Source organism: Trichoderma citrinoviride, assembly GCF_003025115.1.
Source record: "Trichoderma citrinoviride strain TUCIM 6016 unplaced genomic scaffold BBK36scaffold_18, whole genome shotgun sequence".
NCBI lineage: Eukaryota > Fungi > Ascomycota > Sordariomycetes > Hypocreales > Hypocreaceae > Trichoderma > Trichoderma citrinoviride.
Genome location: NW_020194726.1, coordinates 276,360 through 291,885, shown reverse-complemented (window position 1 = coordinate 291,885; position 15,526 = coordinate 276,360). Strand labels below are relative to the sequence as shown.

The 15,526-nt window shown below is 56.4% G+C and overlaps 6 protein-coding genes across 6 annotated transcripts; 4 read left to right on the top strand and 2 right to left on the bottom strand.

Moving 5' to 3' along the window:
• Positions 1 to 800: 800 nt before the first annotated feature.
• BBK36DRAFT_1129876 (translation initiation factor 6) lies at positions 801 to 1,653 on the top strand (the record flags this gene model as incomplete). The annotated part of the gene is made up of 2 exons (XM_024891780.1): positions 801 to 835; positions 948 to 1,653. 2 exons carry the CDS (start codon positions 801 to 803, stop codon positions 1,651 to 1,653), a joined length of 741 nt encoding a protein of 246 aa, XP_024745553.1.
• A 1,013-nt stretch (positions 1,654 to 2,666) lies between these two features.
• BBK36DRAFT_1136622 (hypothetical protein) lies at positions 2,667 to 3,491 on the top strand (the record flags this gene model as incomplete). The annotated part of the gene is made up of 2 exons (XM_024893043.1): positions 2,667 to 3,039; positions 3,076 to 3,491. Coding segments are annotated over 2 exons (789 nt in total), but the record flags the coding sequence as incomplete, so codon positions are not given.
• A 653-nt stretch (positions 3,492 to 4,144) lies between these two features.
• On the bottom strand, positions 4,145 to 6,533 carry BBK36DRAFT_1129585 (ARM repeat-containing protein; the record flags this gene model as incomplete). Its single annotated transcript, XM_024891753.1, has 8 exons — positions 4,145 to 4,507; positions 4,561 to 4,898; positions 4,957 to 5,057; positions 5,125 to 5,384; positions 5,457 to 5,948; positions 6,002 to 6,153; positions 6,251 to 6,356; positions 6,468 to 6,533. 8 exons carry the CDS (start codon positions 6,531 to 6,533, stop codon positions 4,145 to 4,147), a joined length of 1,878 nt encoding a protein of 625 aa, XP_024745551.1.
• Positions 6,534 to 7,812: 1,279 nt separating this feature from the next.
• Positions 7,813 to 10,034, top strand: BBK36DRAFT_1136620 (beta subunit of phenylalanyl-tRNA synthetase). Its single transcript, XM_024893042.1, has 3 exons — positions 7,813 to 7,982; positions 8,095 to 9,792; positions 9,864 to 10,034. Exons 1-3 carry the CDS (start codon positions 7,930 to 7,932, stop codon positions 9,907 to 9,909), a joined length of 1,797 nt encoding a protein of 598 aa, XP_024745550.1. The 5' UTR covers positions 7,813 to 7,929; the 3' UTR covers positions 9,910 to 10,034.
• An 812-nt stretch (positions 10,035 to 10,846) lies between these two features.
• Positions 10,847 to 13,111, bottom strand: BBK36DRAFT_1130010 (phosphatases II; the record flags this gene model as incomplete). The annotated part of the gene is made up of 1 exon (XM_024891797.1): positions 10,847 to 13,111. One exon carries the CDS (start codon positions 13,109 to 13,111, stop codon positions 10,847 to 10,849), a length of 2,265 nt encoding a protein of 754 aa, XP_024745549.1.
• A 950-nt stretch (positions 13,112 to 14,061) lies between these two features.
• On the top strand, positions 14,062 to 15,423 carry BBK36DRAFT_1136619 (40s ribosomal protein). Its single transcript, XM_024893041.1, has 2 exons — positions 14,062 to 14,312; positions 14,644 to 15,423. Exons 1-2 carry the CDS (start codon positions 14,290 to 14,292, stop codon positions 15,413 to 15,415), a joined length of 795 nt encoding a protein of 264 aa, XP_024745548.1. The 5' UTR covers positions 14,062 to 14,289; the 3' UTR covers positions 15,416 to 15,423.
• The last annotated feature ends 103 nt before the right edge of the window (positions 15,424 to 15,526 follow it).

Genomic DNA, 15,526 nt, shown 5'->3' with positions numbered 1-15,526 from the left:
CACTCCCATGGGGGGATCTCCTTGTCTTGGTCGCAGGCAAAATATGGTCAATACCAGCGCCCCCCTCTGCGCCACTGCAGGCACAGGCAACTTGTAGCTCTACATCCATCCATCCAGGGCCATTACTAACGCTGACTGAGTCATAGGGGATTTTGGGTCTTTAGCATGGCAAGGCCTGGGCATGGGCATGGTGCTGCGGATGAGCAGTTGGCTGCGGTTGTGGTTCCATGGGGGTGAGATGGAGCTTTGTGACTCTTTTGTGTCTTGCCTTGTCTGATTAGCTTGAGTTTCTTTTTTTTTCTTCTTCTGGTTGGGGTGTGTCTTTGTTGCTCTGGATGGAGGGAATGCAGTGCCAGGTTGCCTGAGACCTGAGTTGAGGCTGTACAAGTACAGGTACCTCGGACAGACGACGGCGAACCACCTGGCAAGTTGCGTCGAGGGGGGGTCGACGATTCCAGGGGTCTTTTTTCAGTGGGCTTACTGCACTGAAGAGTCATCCAATCTCAGGGCTGAGGGGAGATCGAGGTACATGTACTTCCGTACCCTCGAAGAGGCAAAGCCAAGGCGAACTTATAAAGAGACCCGAAAATTCTATCTGATAAATCCGGCAGAAAAAAAAATCCACACCACCTCTCGACCTCTCTCTCTACAGCTTCTTTCTACCTTTACAAACGAGCCTTCTTCTTTTTCCTTGCAGCATCGACAAGGGAAAAGCAGAACAACTCTCTTTGCTGGATCTTCCAAATACCGACACGATTCTACAGGTTCAGGACACTGTTGTTGATACGACTACGGGCATCATGGCTGTTCGCGCTCAGTTTGAGAACTCGAATGAGTATGTTTTGACACTTTTTTTCTTTCTTGCTTTGGGGGTTTTGGTGGGGGAGGGGGAGGGGGAGGGGGGAAGAGATTGCGGTGTTGGGATGCGTTGCTGACTTGGTTCGCAGGGTTGGCGTCTTCTCGACGTTGACAAACTCCTACGCCCTCGTGGCTCTCGGTGCCAGCGAGAACTTTTACAGCGTCTTCGAGGCCGAGCTGCAGGACGTCATCCCCATCGTGCGCACGACGATTGCCGGCACGCGCATCATCGGGCGGCTGACGGCGGGCAACCGCAAGGGCCTGCTGGTGCCGACGACGACGTCGGACCAGGAGCTGCAGCACCTGCGCAACTCGCTGCCCGACTCGGTGCGCATCCAGCGCATCGAGGAGCGCCTGTCCGCGCTGGGCAACGTCATCGCGACCAACGACCACATCGCGCTCGTGCACCCGGACCTGGAGCGCGAGACGGAGGAGATCATCGCCGATGTGCTGGGCGTCGAGGTCTTCCGCCAGACCGTCGCCGACAACGTCCTCGTCGGCAGCTACATGAGCCTGTCCAACCAGGGCGGCCTGGTGCACCCCAAGACGAGCATCCAGGACCAGGACGAGCTGTCGAGCCTGCTGCAGATCCCGCTCGTCGCGGGCAGCGTCAACCGCGGCAGCAACGTCGTCGGCGCCGGCATGGTGGTCAACGACTGGATGGCCGTGACGGGGCTGGATACGACGTCGACGGAGCTCAGCGTTATCGAGAGCGTCTTCCGGCTGGGCGAGGGCCAGGGACCGAGCAACATCAACACGACGATGAAGGACACCATGGTGGAGAGTTTCTACTGAGCTTGTGTCTTTTTTTTTCTTGGTCTTTTGTTGCTGTTGTTTGGTTTTTTTGTTTTCCTCTTTGGACTGGGCATTTGTTACGTGATTGCTTGAAGGAAATGAAACCGACACAGGCACGGTGTTGATGGGATTCCCGATTTCGTTTCGTTTCGTTGCTTTCTCTTTCGCACAAGCCCTTTCGGGGAGTGTGTGTGCGAGATGGCTGCTTCTGCTGGTCATGCATGGGAGGCGTTTGTGTGGTTTTTCCGGCTTCACTTGGTTTTTTCTTTATTTTTTTACACCTGATGTTGGATCGTGGGAGATTCATCACAGAGAAGAGATAGAAGCCTGGTCGATCAATAGACGAGACTGGCTGATTCTTGTGTAATTTGGCCTTTATCAAATGTGTGATGCTGAATATCGCCGAATTTGCCTTGAAATTATCCTGAACCTCCAATTTGGACAATCATCCTGACTGATTTCGAAAGGTCTGTTCATATGATATTCGGGTTATTCCGACCATCTTCAACTGGACTTTGCCATAAGCAAATGCTGCTTCTGACGCAAAAGCCGACTGCCCCTCATCCCCAGCTCCTCCATTCACCGCCTACCCCTTCCGGCACCAAATGGCTGCACCCTCTTTTTTGGCTGCCCCTCCATCCATGAAACCCATACTATCGATATTTCGATAGCCATCCATGGATCTGTATTTCTGATATTAGTTCCAACAACCGATAAACGCCCATTTATAACCTACATATAATTTCCTCTCCCATCACAAATCAACAACACTTTGCCTTTACTCATTTAGAAGGTCCTCGCTTGGGGAGACTTATAAGTCACAATGGCCTCGAACAAACCAGCTCACCTCGATCCCTCTGAGCTCGGCACAAAAGAATAGCAAGTCCCCCTTCCTTCCTTCATCACGCTCCTCCTCCTCCAAACGTCTCCTAAACAAACCTCTTCTCCTCCTCCAAAGCTCCCCCTACACGCCTCAAGGTACACGTAGCTAACATATATAAAAAAAAACCAGCTGGGACAAGCTCTACGCAACCGAACTGACAAACCACGCCGCCAACCCCTCCGACACGGGCACCAACTGGTTCGACGACTCCAACGCCGAGGGCCGCATCGTCGCCTTTCTCGGCGGCCTCCTCGACGACGACGACAACGAAGAAATCCTAGGGGGCAGAAAAGAGAAACTTGAGCAAGAAACCGCGGCGGTGCTGGATCTGGGCTGCGGCAACGGAGAGCTGCTGTTTGCCCTGCGGGACGACGGCTGGGAGGGCACCATGCTCGGGGTGGACTATAGTGCGCAGAGCGTGGAGCTGGCGAGGAGGATCGGCGCCACGCGGGATGCAGTGGACGCTGAGGAAGAAAAAGAAGCCCAAGAAGCCGAAGCACGAGGCGAAGAAGACGGAGAAGAAGAAGGGAAAAAGGGAGGAAGAGGAGTTCCGCCCGTCAACTTCCTCGAATGGAACCTCCTCACCGGCCCCCTCACCCCCTCCGACCCATCCTCCCCGCTACACTACGCGCCCTCCCCAGAGACGCTCTTCGACATCGTTCTCGACAAGGGCACCTTTGACGCAATCAGCCTCTCCGCCGCAGCGTCCGACGACGACCCCCAGGAAACCCACCCGTGCGAAATCTATCGCCAGCGGCTCCTCCAGCTGCTGAACCCTCGCGGCGGGATCTTTCTGGTTACGAGCTGCAATTGGACGGAGAAGGAGCTGAGGGGCTGGTTCGAGGACGACAGGGATGGCGAGCTGAGGGTTGTCGGACGGGTCGAGTATCCGACGTTTACGTTTGGTGGGCAGAAGGGGCAGACGATTAGTACGTTGTGCTTTAGGAGGGGTTGAAATGGGGAGGGCGTGGGAACTTGGATTGTAGACGCTGATGGACTGAAGGGGGGGCTTTTTGTTTTTGGATTTGATACCATCTGGATAGAGTAGAGAATGATACGAAGAGAATGACTTACGTTAGACTAAAGGGTGCATGAATATCTGGTTTCAAGGGAGGAGTGGACGAGTGAAAGGTGGAAGCTTGCGGGTCATGATGATGATGCTCGACACATGAACCCCCTATTCAGCCAAACAAGCGTCACATAAAGACAAAGTCACCTCAGAAACGATATGAAACATGCATTCAACATGAAAACGAAACAACACAGATTGCTTCTTTACACTACACTGCACAAATCATCCTCCAGGTCTACACGGATGCTTCCCACCTGTATGCTTGCTGCCTTGCCTATCCTCCATCCATTACCTTCCGCCCCGAGCATCTGTTTGCCCTTGATTCCTCCTCCCATTTATCCACCCCCGGTCGTGTTTGGTTTTGTAGATATTGGTTGTTGTTTTTTCTCTCTTTCTCGTCCCTTTTGGCGTCAAAAACTCTCACCACTGTCCAAATAGAGGACTCATAGATAGTAAAAAAGTCCACTCGACACGCAACCAAAGCCGCTGCAGCACGGGCAAGGACAAAATCATTGCTTCATTACGGGTTTTCTCATCTATGGTGAAGTATTCATGGGCTCTCCGCCTCCTGACGCTCCGGTTCCTGACGCCGCGGCTACCGCCTGTGTCGCAAAGTAGCGCACGTCCACGTCGTCATCCTTCTGCAGCTTGTGCAGGTTCGGCAGGATGCGCTGCTGGATCAGCTCCTCGCCCCGGGGCGAAGGCGTCGCCTGCGTGCCCTCCTTCTCAATCGTGTAGAGGGTGCCCTGCTCGGGCAGGCGCTGCAGGGCGTTGATGAGCACCTTGTACGTCTTGGCCACGTTGAAGCGGATGTTGGGGATGTCGTCCCCGGTCATCTTGTCCAGCATGGGCAGAATCGACTTGGAGATGACGTCTATGCTGACAACAGAGGCCAGAGTCTGCATCGATGGGTTAGTCACTGTTGCCATCACAGGTACAAGAAAGAACTTACCGAAATGGCAAAGCAAGTCGTCATTCGGTACAGGTAGTTGGGGTGGTTGCCCATCGTCATGACCTTAGGGATGATGGCCTCACTCGCCCACTCTACGCCAAACACCTCCGTCAGCTTTCGCAGGTTGTGAGTAGCAGCCTCGCGGATGGAGAAGACGGTGTCGCCGAGCCATCCCATGCACAGGTTGCTCAGCTTCTCGTCAAAGAACTTGACGCCCAGTTGGCTGGCGAGCAGCGGGATGTACTCGATAATGGCCAGGCGTACGCGCCACTGCTTGTCTTCCGCCAGGTTGACAATGGCAGGCAGTAGCGAGACGGACAGGGGGTCGATGCCGATGACTGAAAGATCAGGTTAGCCTTTATGGATGCAAATGGATACACAAGATCGTGCGCATACCTTGGTTGACCAGCTCCAGCTTGGAGATGATGTGCAGTCTAACCTCGGGAAACTCGTCCTTGAGCATCTGGAGGAACATGGGGAGGAGGTGGTCGATGGTCCTGCATCAAGATTAGTCATAGCCACAACCAAAAAGGGAGATTTCGAGGCTTAAAGGGGCAAACATACTCTTGTTTGCCCAGTATGGGAGCCAGGCCGCTGATCTGAGTTCCGAGGGCAGCGCGCACATGCTGCGACGTGTCCGAGACGAGGTCCTCGATGCTACCCATAATATCGTTCAAGAGCACCTGTCGGTCCACCAGGCTGCAGAAGCCGGGGATCTGACCGGCAATGGCCGTCCGGACCTCCGCCTCGTTGTCCTTAAGAAGCTTGACGAATGCCGGCACCAGATCTCTGGAGACGACTTCTTCGTCCACGGCCTTGGCAATCTGTAAAATCCAAAGCACATAGCCACGTTAGTAAAGATATAGAGCTGCAACATCATCAGGCTGCCCACGAACCTTTTCAAATCTGTCGGCAATCATGTACCTGACTCTCCAGCTCTTGTCCTCTATCAGATTTCGCAGCGAAGTCAGCAGGACGCCGTGGCTGGCCTGCTGCTCCTTGGGCACGCCCTCGGCAATGGCAATGAGAACCTCGACGGTGAGTAATCGAACGCTGTCCTGGTCGTCCGTCACGAGGTGCTGGAACAGGGGAATCATCTCGTCAATGACAATGGCGGGGGGCATCTCCTTGACGAATTTGGCCAGGTTGGACGCGGCCTGGCGGCGCACCATGGGAGTCTCATCGTGGACCAGCAGGCCAAACTGCTGGCGGAGCTGCTCTTGGACGGGAGGAGACACCTTCTTGTAGGGGGCCGTAAACAGACCGCAGCCCGACACCTTTGACGTGAACCAGTCGGCCTTGGCGAGGCGGATTGTGAGGGGAATGAAGAACTCCTCGACCTGTTGCGGTGAGAGCTCCTCGCAGATCTTGTTGAGAGATTCGACGGCCTAGAGTTTGCGCGTCAGCAGAGCGCTCGAGCTAGCGCCAGCGTGCAGCTTACCTTGTCTCGAACAACGGGCTCCTCAATGGCGGCGAGGTTCTCCAGGGGAGACAGCAGGACGTGGCCCCACGCGGGGCCGCCGACGTATTCGATGAAGTTGCCGAGCTCCTCGCTCAAGGCGACCAAGACCTCGTCCTCGTCCTCGACAGACTCTGCATCACAAACGGCAGATTAGAACCAAGCCAGGGCAATCGGTCGAAGCGATAGACATGGAAGCATCGCTCAAGCAGGAATCGACTTGTTACTAACCGTCGAGGAAGGGAATCAGCTCATCTCTTGTTCGCTCGGCGCCGAGGGCAAGAGCAATTGTAGAGAGCCGGTGAATCGCGTTGAGTCGGAGCAAAACATCGTCGTGCTAAGAGAAAGCAGAGCTCAAGTCAGCATCGCGCCACAGAGCAAGGGACGGCAAGCCAGAAGCAGAAAAAAGGAGTAGAGGCAGGTATGCAAGTGCCAGGGCTTGATATACCTTGAGCTCGTCGATGAGCACGGCGATGGGATAGAGCTCGTCGTTTGCGTTTGGCGCTTCAGCCATGGTGTGTCACGGGAGAGGCAAAAGCAGAGACGAGATGCGGCGGAAGAAAAAAGGGCGCGTTGGGCGAGTCGGATCGGAATGCTCGAAACACCGCGGGTTGAAGCTGAGAATCGAGGGACGACGCGAGCGAAACCAGATGGATGGCGAGGGCGGGTTTGGAGCTGGTGATGCAATCAATGGGTGATGATGATGGCTTTTGCGCAGATCGGAACTGGGACCAAGGCCAGAGGCGGAACCAGAGCCAGGACCAGAACCAGAGACGCGGAATTGAGCTGCGACGGGCGCCGATGCCGCGGTCCGGGAGAGTCGAGAGGCAGGGCTGAGGGGCAGCAGGGCGAGGCTGGAGGCGGAAGGGCGGAGTGCTGAGATGAGGTTGAGTCGAGGTTGAGGGGTGAAGATGCAGAGGCACACGAAGCTGCTCAGCTGTTGGAGCCCAGCCTGTTTGGACAGCGACTCAGCGGTGCTGCCAGCGCTGCTCAGTGCTTGTAGCAGCGACCCGGGGCAACCAGCTGGGCAAGCTGCCGCGGTGTTAGTGGTTGTGCCGGTGCTGCGGCGTGTGCACTAACATGGAGTGCCCCGCCAACGAGGTATACCTGTACCTTTTGGGCGCTGGTTCCCCCACCCGCAGCCCCTGTAGGCGTCCTTTTTTCCTCTAATTTGCCCCTTTGCTGGACGAGGTACTTTGAGGTACTTCAAGGTTGTTACTGCGAGGCACGGTTCTTGAACACGGGAAGCACTGAACTGTATCGACGAGAGAGATGGTAAGGTACCTATGCTCTACTGAAGCAGCCTCATATCATGAGAGGCAGTATTATTTCATTTGATGACGCATCGAAAAAAGATTGGATCATGTTGAGGCACCAGCAACACCAATGGTGACCTTGAAGGCTCGTGGCCGCTGTACAGTGATTGCAAGCTTCACCAAACAGCTTGGTTTGCCATCATAACTTGCCCATCAGCCGCTGCTTCATGTTTTGCTACGCTCTGGCCTTTCATTATTGAGCAAGACGCTCTCTACATGTGATTCGCAGTATCTCTGTCAGAAGACATCACTTGCAGATGCATTCCAGCCTCACAGTTGGGCTTCCATGCGAAAGGGGCTGCCGGTACAAGCAAGTACAAGCCCCAGCGGGAACAGGGAGCATCGATATTCCGTCACCCCGCCGATATCAGGACCTGCAAAAGCGCAGCGCCGGGCCTGTCAGTTAGCGAGGTACCTGCCATTCCTCCCAGCGCTCCACCGCCCGCCAGGTCCCTCTGCATCGTTCCGCTATCACCACCATTATCACCCCGCCATCGTCTCTCCAAAAATTCCTGTGACTCAAAGCGACAGACTCCAGACAGCCCTCACGACTCGCAATTCCGGCATCACCAGCAGTCGAATCCCGTTGTCACGATGCCGACCATCTCCGTCGACAAGTACAAGCTTTACGAGGCCCTCGGCCGCAAGTATGTGACTCTATTCCCTCGTCGATCGCAGAATCCATACACGGAATCATCACACATGATTCAACCTCCGTATACCTTCGTCATGGCCAATCGCTTACGCTCTGACCAACAGATTCACAACGGCAGAGTTTGAGGACCTCTGCTTCGAATTCGGCATCGAGCTCGACGAGGACACCGAAGACCAGGAGCGGCCCATTGTCAACGGCGAGCAGGAGCCTCCGCAGCTCAAGATTGAGATTCCCGCCAACCGCTATGACATGCTCTGCTTCGAGGGCATCGCCCTCAACCTCAACATCTTCCTCGGCCGCACGAAGCCCCCGAACTTCCGCGTCGTAGAGCCCAAGGACGGCCTGCTGCAGACCATCACCGTCTCGCCCGAGGTCGCAAAGGTCCGGCCGTACGTGTCGGGCGCCATCCTGCGCAACATCACCTTCACCAAGGACCGCTACGAGTCCTTCATCGCCCTGCAGGACAAGCTGCACCAGAACCTGGCCCGCCAGCGGACGCTCGTGTCCATCGGCACCCACGACCTCGACACCATCAAGGGCCCCTTCACATACGAGGCCCTGCCGCCCAAGGACTTCAAGTTCGTCCCGCTCAACCAGACGCAGGAGCTGACGGGCGAGACGCTCATGACCTTTTACGAAAACGACCGCCACCTGGGCCGCTACCTGCACATCATCCGGGACGCCCCCGTATACCCCCTAATCCTCGACTCCAACCGGGTCATCTGCTCGCTGCCGCCCATCATCAACGGCGACCACTCCAAGATCACGCTCAACACCAAAAATGTCTTCATCGAGATCACCGCCACCGACATCACCAAGCTGGACATTGTCACCGACATGATGGTCACCATGTTCTCTGAGTACTGCGCCGAGCCCTTCACCGTCGAGCCCGTCAAGATCATCTCGGACCACAACAACCAGACCCGCATCACGCCCCATCTGCGCCCGCGCGTCACCCACGCCGAGGTCGACTACCTCAACAGCTGCACCGGCCTGAGCGAGTCGCGCGAGAGCCTGTGCCAGCTGCTGTCCAAGATGGCCTACGTCGCCCGGCCGTCGGACAAGGACGCGAACCTGCTCGAGGTGGCCATCCCGCCGACCCGCGCCGACGTGCTGCACCAGGCCGACATCATGGAGGACGTGGCCGTGTGCTACGGCTTCAACCGGCTGCCGCGCAGCTCGCCCAACCGCAGCGCCACCGTCGCCGCGCCCCTGCCCATCAACAAGCTGAGCGACATTGTGCGCATCGAGGCCGCCATGGCCGGCTGGAGCGAGGTGATGCCCCTGACGCTGTGCAGCCACGACGAGAACTTTGCCTGGCTCAACCGCAAGGACGACGGCAACACCGTCGTCAAGCTGGCCAACCCCAAGACGCTCGAGTACCAGGTCGTGCGGACGTCGCTGCTGCCCGGCCTCGTCAAGACGATCCGCGAGAACAAGAGCCACAGCCTGCCGATCAAGATCTTTGAGGCCGCCGACGTCGTCTTCAAGGACAGCCAGGCCGAGCGCCGCGCCCGCAACGAGCGCCACTTCGCCGCCGCCTGGTGCGGCAAGTCGAGCGGCTTCGAGGTCGTCCACGGCCTGCTCGACCGCCTCATGCTCATGCTGCGCACCGACTTTGTCGCCGGCAGCGACGGCAGCCCCGACGTCAAGCCCGACGGCTACTGGATCGAGGAGCTCAATGAGGACACCTTTTTCCACGGGCACGCGGCGGCCGTCCACCTCCGGCTGGGAGGCAAGGAGCAGCGCATTGGCGAGTTTGGGATCCTGCATCCCTCTGTGTTGGAAAAGTTTGATCTAAGGTGCGTTTCACATTTCTCTATTTTGATGACACCCTGCTGAAATGCACGCCACCTGCTAACGAATGGCACAGATTCCCCGTCAGTACTTTGGAGATTAACCTAGAGGTCTTCTTATAATCTGCTACATACATGCGCGCATCAAAAAAGCTACACCATTTCAAGAGCGTAAACCGGGAACATTGGAGGTTGTCAGCTAAAGAGAGCGTTAAGAAAAAAGCTGAATAAAGTAGATTTGGTAGGAAACAACAAAGTAACCAAGCAGTAGAAGCCTTTTCCAAAGTCAAACATGACATTGTCCGTATTCAGAATTGTAAGATGAAAGGATCTCCGTGGCAACAAACCAAAACCGCAAATGTCATGTTCAAGTCTAGGGTAGATGGAAAGGGGGGCTGCCTCCTGATGACTACAATAACACATAGATATAACTTACTTAGGTAGTAGGCAGTAAACTATCAATGAATTGCACTCAAACAGTATTGTCAACATTCCTAAACACGCTCTAAAAGCAATCGCTAATACCAATCTCTCCATCTACCTCACCCTATTGTTCGAGGTTCTCATGATTCGCTGATGGCTGGCGCCTCTGCTCGACCGGCAGACTCTCTCAACTCTCCCTCCAACGGTATTACCACCCATGACAACGTTTCTAATAGCCAATTGTAGCCAAAATCTGGCTTCGACCAACATTTCATGAATAAGGACGTGAAAGCGTCATGATTGTCTATCCTTTGCTCAAAAAGCATCCTTTGACTTCTCTTGTAGCCAGACGAACCCCTTGATACATGACCATGCTCAAACCAATTCCAGTCGCAACTTTTCAATGATGCGGGTTCCACAGTTCTTGCCGAGGCAGCTGAGGCAGAAATCCTGAAAACCATAACGCTTCTCCAGGTTTGACTTCTCGCTCAGGGCTATAGTCATCCAGCTCTGAAGGCCCAATATCAACAACCGAAATCTCCGAAATGGTACGCGGCCGAACGTACACAAGGCGCTTGGTGTTTTGCGTCTCCATAACCACATAAGGCTGCGCGACCTCGTCTGCAAACATGACCTCCTACGTCATCTCCCGCATCTCTTGTTCGCGAGAAATGGGGGCTGGAGTCGAGCTTTCAGCAACGGGCTCGGCGGCACGGCCGAAGTTGGACATGACAGCCTTGCCAATGTTGAGACCGGCGATGCCGTCGCGAAGGGCGGCAAACGCGCCTATCCCATCGGCAGACGCGCTGTGCTGCAGCGCGGCATGCCTGTCTTCGGGCGTCAGGATGCCGTGCGCAGTCTCGACTGACGTGAGCACCGATTGGCTGGTTGACAAACTGGGTGGTCGTGGACTCGAGGCCGACGATGTCGTCGTCTCTGGCGCCTCCTCGGCCCGGGCAACGCTGGGATAGTGGAGGCTCGAGACGGCAGCCTGCCGGTCGCTTTCCGCAATGGCCGCGGCGTTGAGCGCACCGTTCATTTCGTCCTCGGTCCGGCCGAACAGCTGATGCCACCAACGAATCTCGTCAAGACGCGGCAGAATGATGCGCTCCTTCCCCTTGACATGATCGTCAATTGTCGGGTCGTAGTCGGGATTGGTGAATTCAGCTCTTCGGCAGAGGAAGTAGTCCCACACCGATGATGTCTTCTCTGCTACTCGGGCCTCTTTTCGCTGCTTCTCCGAGTTGTACAAAAAGGTACCGTACTGGCACGAGTATGAGTGATACATTAGACGGCGGAGGAATCGTTCGTTGTACTCGAAGCGCGTCTTGTTCTGCCGCAGCAGCTGGTACATGCAGTCGAGGAACTGGTGGAAAACCGGACTGATCATCTTCGGCACGGTGGCTTCCTCGTCCACCACCTGGCCGCTGGCGGTCTCGCCCATGGTGGCGAGGTCGGCGTCGTCTTTATTTGAGCTGAAGAAGCGCTTGGCGCCGCTGAGAACGTTTTGAAAAGCGTCGCTCCGTCCATCGCTCTCCCCCGGCTGCACCTTAAGACCGGCGAACGCATCCTTCTGTACGGTGAACCAATCCTCGGAATTAAGATGGCCTGAGCGTAACCTAAACATGTGGCCAAAAGACAGCCAGTCCTTCTCTACGAGGACGATGAAGCCGTCAATGGTGCGATAGTAGGGGTCCAGCATGACCTGAGCCAGGGCACTCAGCTGGCTGGTGCGATCCCAGCCGTCTGAGCAGTGAATCAAGACGTGTGAGTGCTTGATGCCAACTTGGCGGGCAATAAGGGCCGAGCCGTCGAGGATATCGTGAATGTGCCTTAGCCAGTTGCTCTGATGCAGTAGATCGCGGTTAGGGGGCAGAGGGGACAGGTCGGCATCCTTGAGCGCCTCCACCACTTTGAGCAGGGAGTTTCGCATGATGTGAATGTTGTCAATGTTGAGGAAGACCTTTTGCGCGAACTTGTACTTGTCCATCGGCTCCGAGCCCATCCCCTGCACCTGATTCATCATGGCATTGATAGTCGGACGGGCGTCAACGATGAGGTTGTTCTGCTGAGCGCCGTAGATGAGCCGCTTTCCGGTCTTATCATCGTAGAGCGCAGCAGACCTGGAAATAAGCTCATCTTCGTATCGTTCCGTCTCCGTCAACTGAGTCTCCAGCATGACGCTGCCGTTGGATACCTCTGCCTGACTCGACATTGGTGACGAGTCTTCTGAGCCTCCGTTACCAGTCGAAGCCGAGAAAGAAGCAGCTACCAGCTTTTCATCTTGGACATTGGTCCTCCTGGTGATGCCTGCCAACGGCTGAGAGCTCCGCGTGATGGTGCAGTTATTGACCGGGTGGATGTAAGAGAGGGCGGGGATTCGGTTCCTGGACCGGAACTCCTTGGCATATTTGAGAACATTATCGGAAATCTTGGACGGCACAACGAGAACGGCCGGATAGGTGTCGCAAAAACTGTAGTCTTGATTGATGTTGGTGATCCTCCAGCCCTTGTCCGGCAGCTTCTCGCTGATGCCCTGGCGACGAAACTCTGCTCTGGGGTCGTAGAGCTTCCAGCCGTTGACCTCTTTCTCCATCTTGGGCGGCTTATGGCTGAAGGCAAATAGGTTCTGGACGGTGCCAAGCTTGCAAGTGCGACACTTGATATGTTCATAGGCCTCGCGCGCCACCTCGGTGGTGGGGAAGTTGAACGTGATGAACGTAAAGTCTCGGCATTGGATGCGTATTGACGGTGCCTGGCGGGACGATGGAGGCGTCGGCCGGAACGTGCAATGGGAGAGCATCGGGTACGTGATCCATTTCTCGCGCTTCTTTGGCGGAGGCGGAGGAGTCGACTCCTGGCCGTCTTGAGGTGGCTGTTCAATGATCGCGGTGAAGATCATGTGGAAGTCGGTCAGCGTCAGCGTGCCGGTGGCCGTCTGGCCGCCGTTGATGGCCTGGACATGTTCGATGATCTGGAGGGGTATAGCCATGATGTCAGGACTTGCGACTCAAGTTGGGTCTCCGAGGGGAAGCTGAGACGCATGAGAGCTGTGCCGCGACAGCACATACCTTCCTGGCTTCCATCGTGATGAGCCCCTCAGGCCGGGAGGTGTAAGCAGCTGATGCGATACGACCCTGACTCTGACGCGGAGTTGGCGGACTTCGTTGATATGCGGCCGTACGATGCTGCGATTAGGCACAAGTGGGTGTATGTATCGCAAGGCTCTGTGTCTTGGGGGGCCCAACAGCGAGAGCAGAAGCGGCGATGCGTGGTCGCTTTGAAATGCGAAATCGCAAGCCACAATCACAGGCCAACCTCACAGGATCTGCGGCCGTTTCTTTGTCTGGGCCGCCAAACGGAGACAGAAATCACCAAACGGAAGAGCGGGAGAAGGTCATTGCTGCCTCTGGTTCGGGTCGCCAACGAGGCTGCGGCGGGTGCAGGACAAAGAAGTGCAGGCGAGTCTTTGTCCCGAGGCAGAGTGCATAATAAGTACAGGTAGATCAGGAGAGAGGCGTCGTCACGAAGCTCAAAGCGGCATCACAAGGTTCAAGGTCGAGGCTTCAGGCAGGTGCTGGCGGGGCACCTGCCGGGGGGGGGGTTTGCCAGGGAACCCGAAAGACGTCAGGCGCGGCCATTGCGCTGAGGAAGGAGCCACAGCAGCTTACGGGCCCAGCGTCTTGGAGGAAGGTGCGAGCTTGGGTGCATGTGACGCATGGCCGGAGGACGCCAGAACTGATTCTCCGGGCTCGATGAGATAGATCTAGGTACGTACCGCTTAGCGCGAGCGAAACCAAAAAAAAAAATCCCAGTCAAGAAGAACAGGAACAATTTTAGCCCACTTTCCAACTCGGCACAAGAACCACTTTGTCCCGGTTAGGGCTCAACCCACACAAGCCGAAAATTGACCCTGCGAAGCGCCAAACCGCCTGCGACTCTGTGACTTGAAGCCTCTCGCCCAAGCCCCCAAGCCCGTCAGCCCTTGGAAATCGCGAACTTTTGTCCCTCTTCTCTGCACGGCCAGACAAAGCACCACAAGTTCAAGTCAGAAAGACTCGAATTCACACATCATCCAACATGTCTCACCCGGGTGCTCAGATGTGAGTGCAGGAAAACTTCCCCTTCCCCATGGTGTTTGATATCGATACACAGAACCCTTGTCGTCGATTCTTTTTTCTCTGTGGTGGTGGTGTTGGGATTGATGGTGGTGATGGCGTCGAACCGATATCTTGGGGGAATACAAAGGAAGAGGAGGGAATGGACGAAGGAATTGATACGTTGCTGGGAGGAAACCAGGCCCAAGCAGGGAGCAAGGAATCTACGCTGTTGGAAAGACACCACCATCACCACCATCACTACCATCACGACTACACAACTTTGATGTCACATCGTTAGGCAAGCCTGCTAACAAAACATCTTCTCCCCAAACAGCTCCAAGCGGAGAAAGTTCGTCGCCGACGGTGTCTTCTACGCCGAGCTCAACGAGTTCTTCCAGCGCGAGCTCGCTGAGGAGGGCTACTCGGGCGTCGAGGTCCGCGTCACCCCCACCGTCACCGACATCATCGTCCGCGCCACGCACACGCAGGAGGTCCTCGGCGAGCAGGGCCGCCGCATCCGCGAGCTCACGTCGCTCATCCAGAAGCGCTTCAAGTTCCCCGAGAACTCCGTCTCCCTGTACGCCGCCAAGGTCCAGAACCGCGGCCTGTCCGCCGTCGCCCAGTGCGAGTCGCTGCGCTACAAGCTGCTCAACGGCCTGGCCGTCCGCCGCGCCTGCTACGGCGTCCTGCGCTTCATCATGGAGTCCGGCGCCAAGGGCTGCGAGGTCGTCGTCTCCGGCAAGCTCCGCGCCGCCCGCGCCAAGTCCATGAAGTTCACCGACGGCTTCATGATCCACTCCGGCCAGCCGGCCAAGGACTTCATCGACAGCGCCACCCGCCACGTCCTGCTCCGCCAGGGCGTCCTCGGCATCAAGGTCAAGATCATGCGCGGCTCCGACCCCGAGGGCAAGGCCGGCCCCCAGAAGTCCCTCCCTGACGCCGTCACCATCATCGAGCCCAAGGAGGAGCAGGCCGTCCTCCAGCCCGTCAGCCAGGACTACGGCGCTAAGGCCGCCCAGGCCGTCGCCCAGGGCAGCCAGGACATCCGCGTTGCCGAGCAGGAGGGCGCCGCGGAGGAGGCCCAGCCCGCTGCCGAGGAGCAGTAGGATGGTCCCGGCTCTGATTGGTGAAAAGGGTGTTGTCTTGTGTGTGTTTTAGCAAAGGGGTCCTTACCGAGAGCGGGCAAAAGAAAACCTGGGTCTTTGTGGACGAGCTTG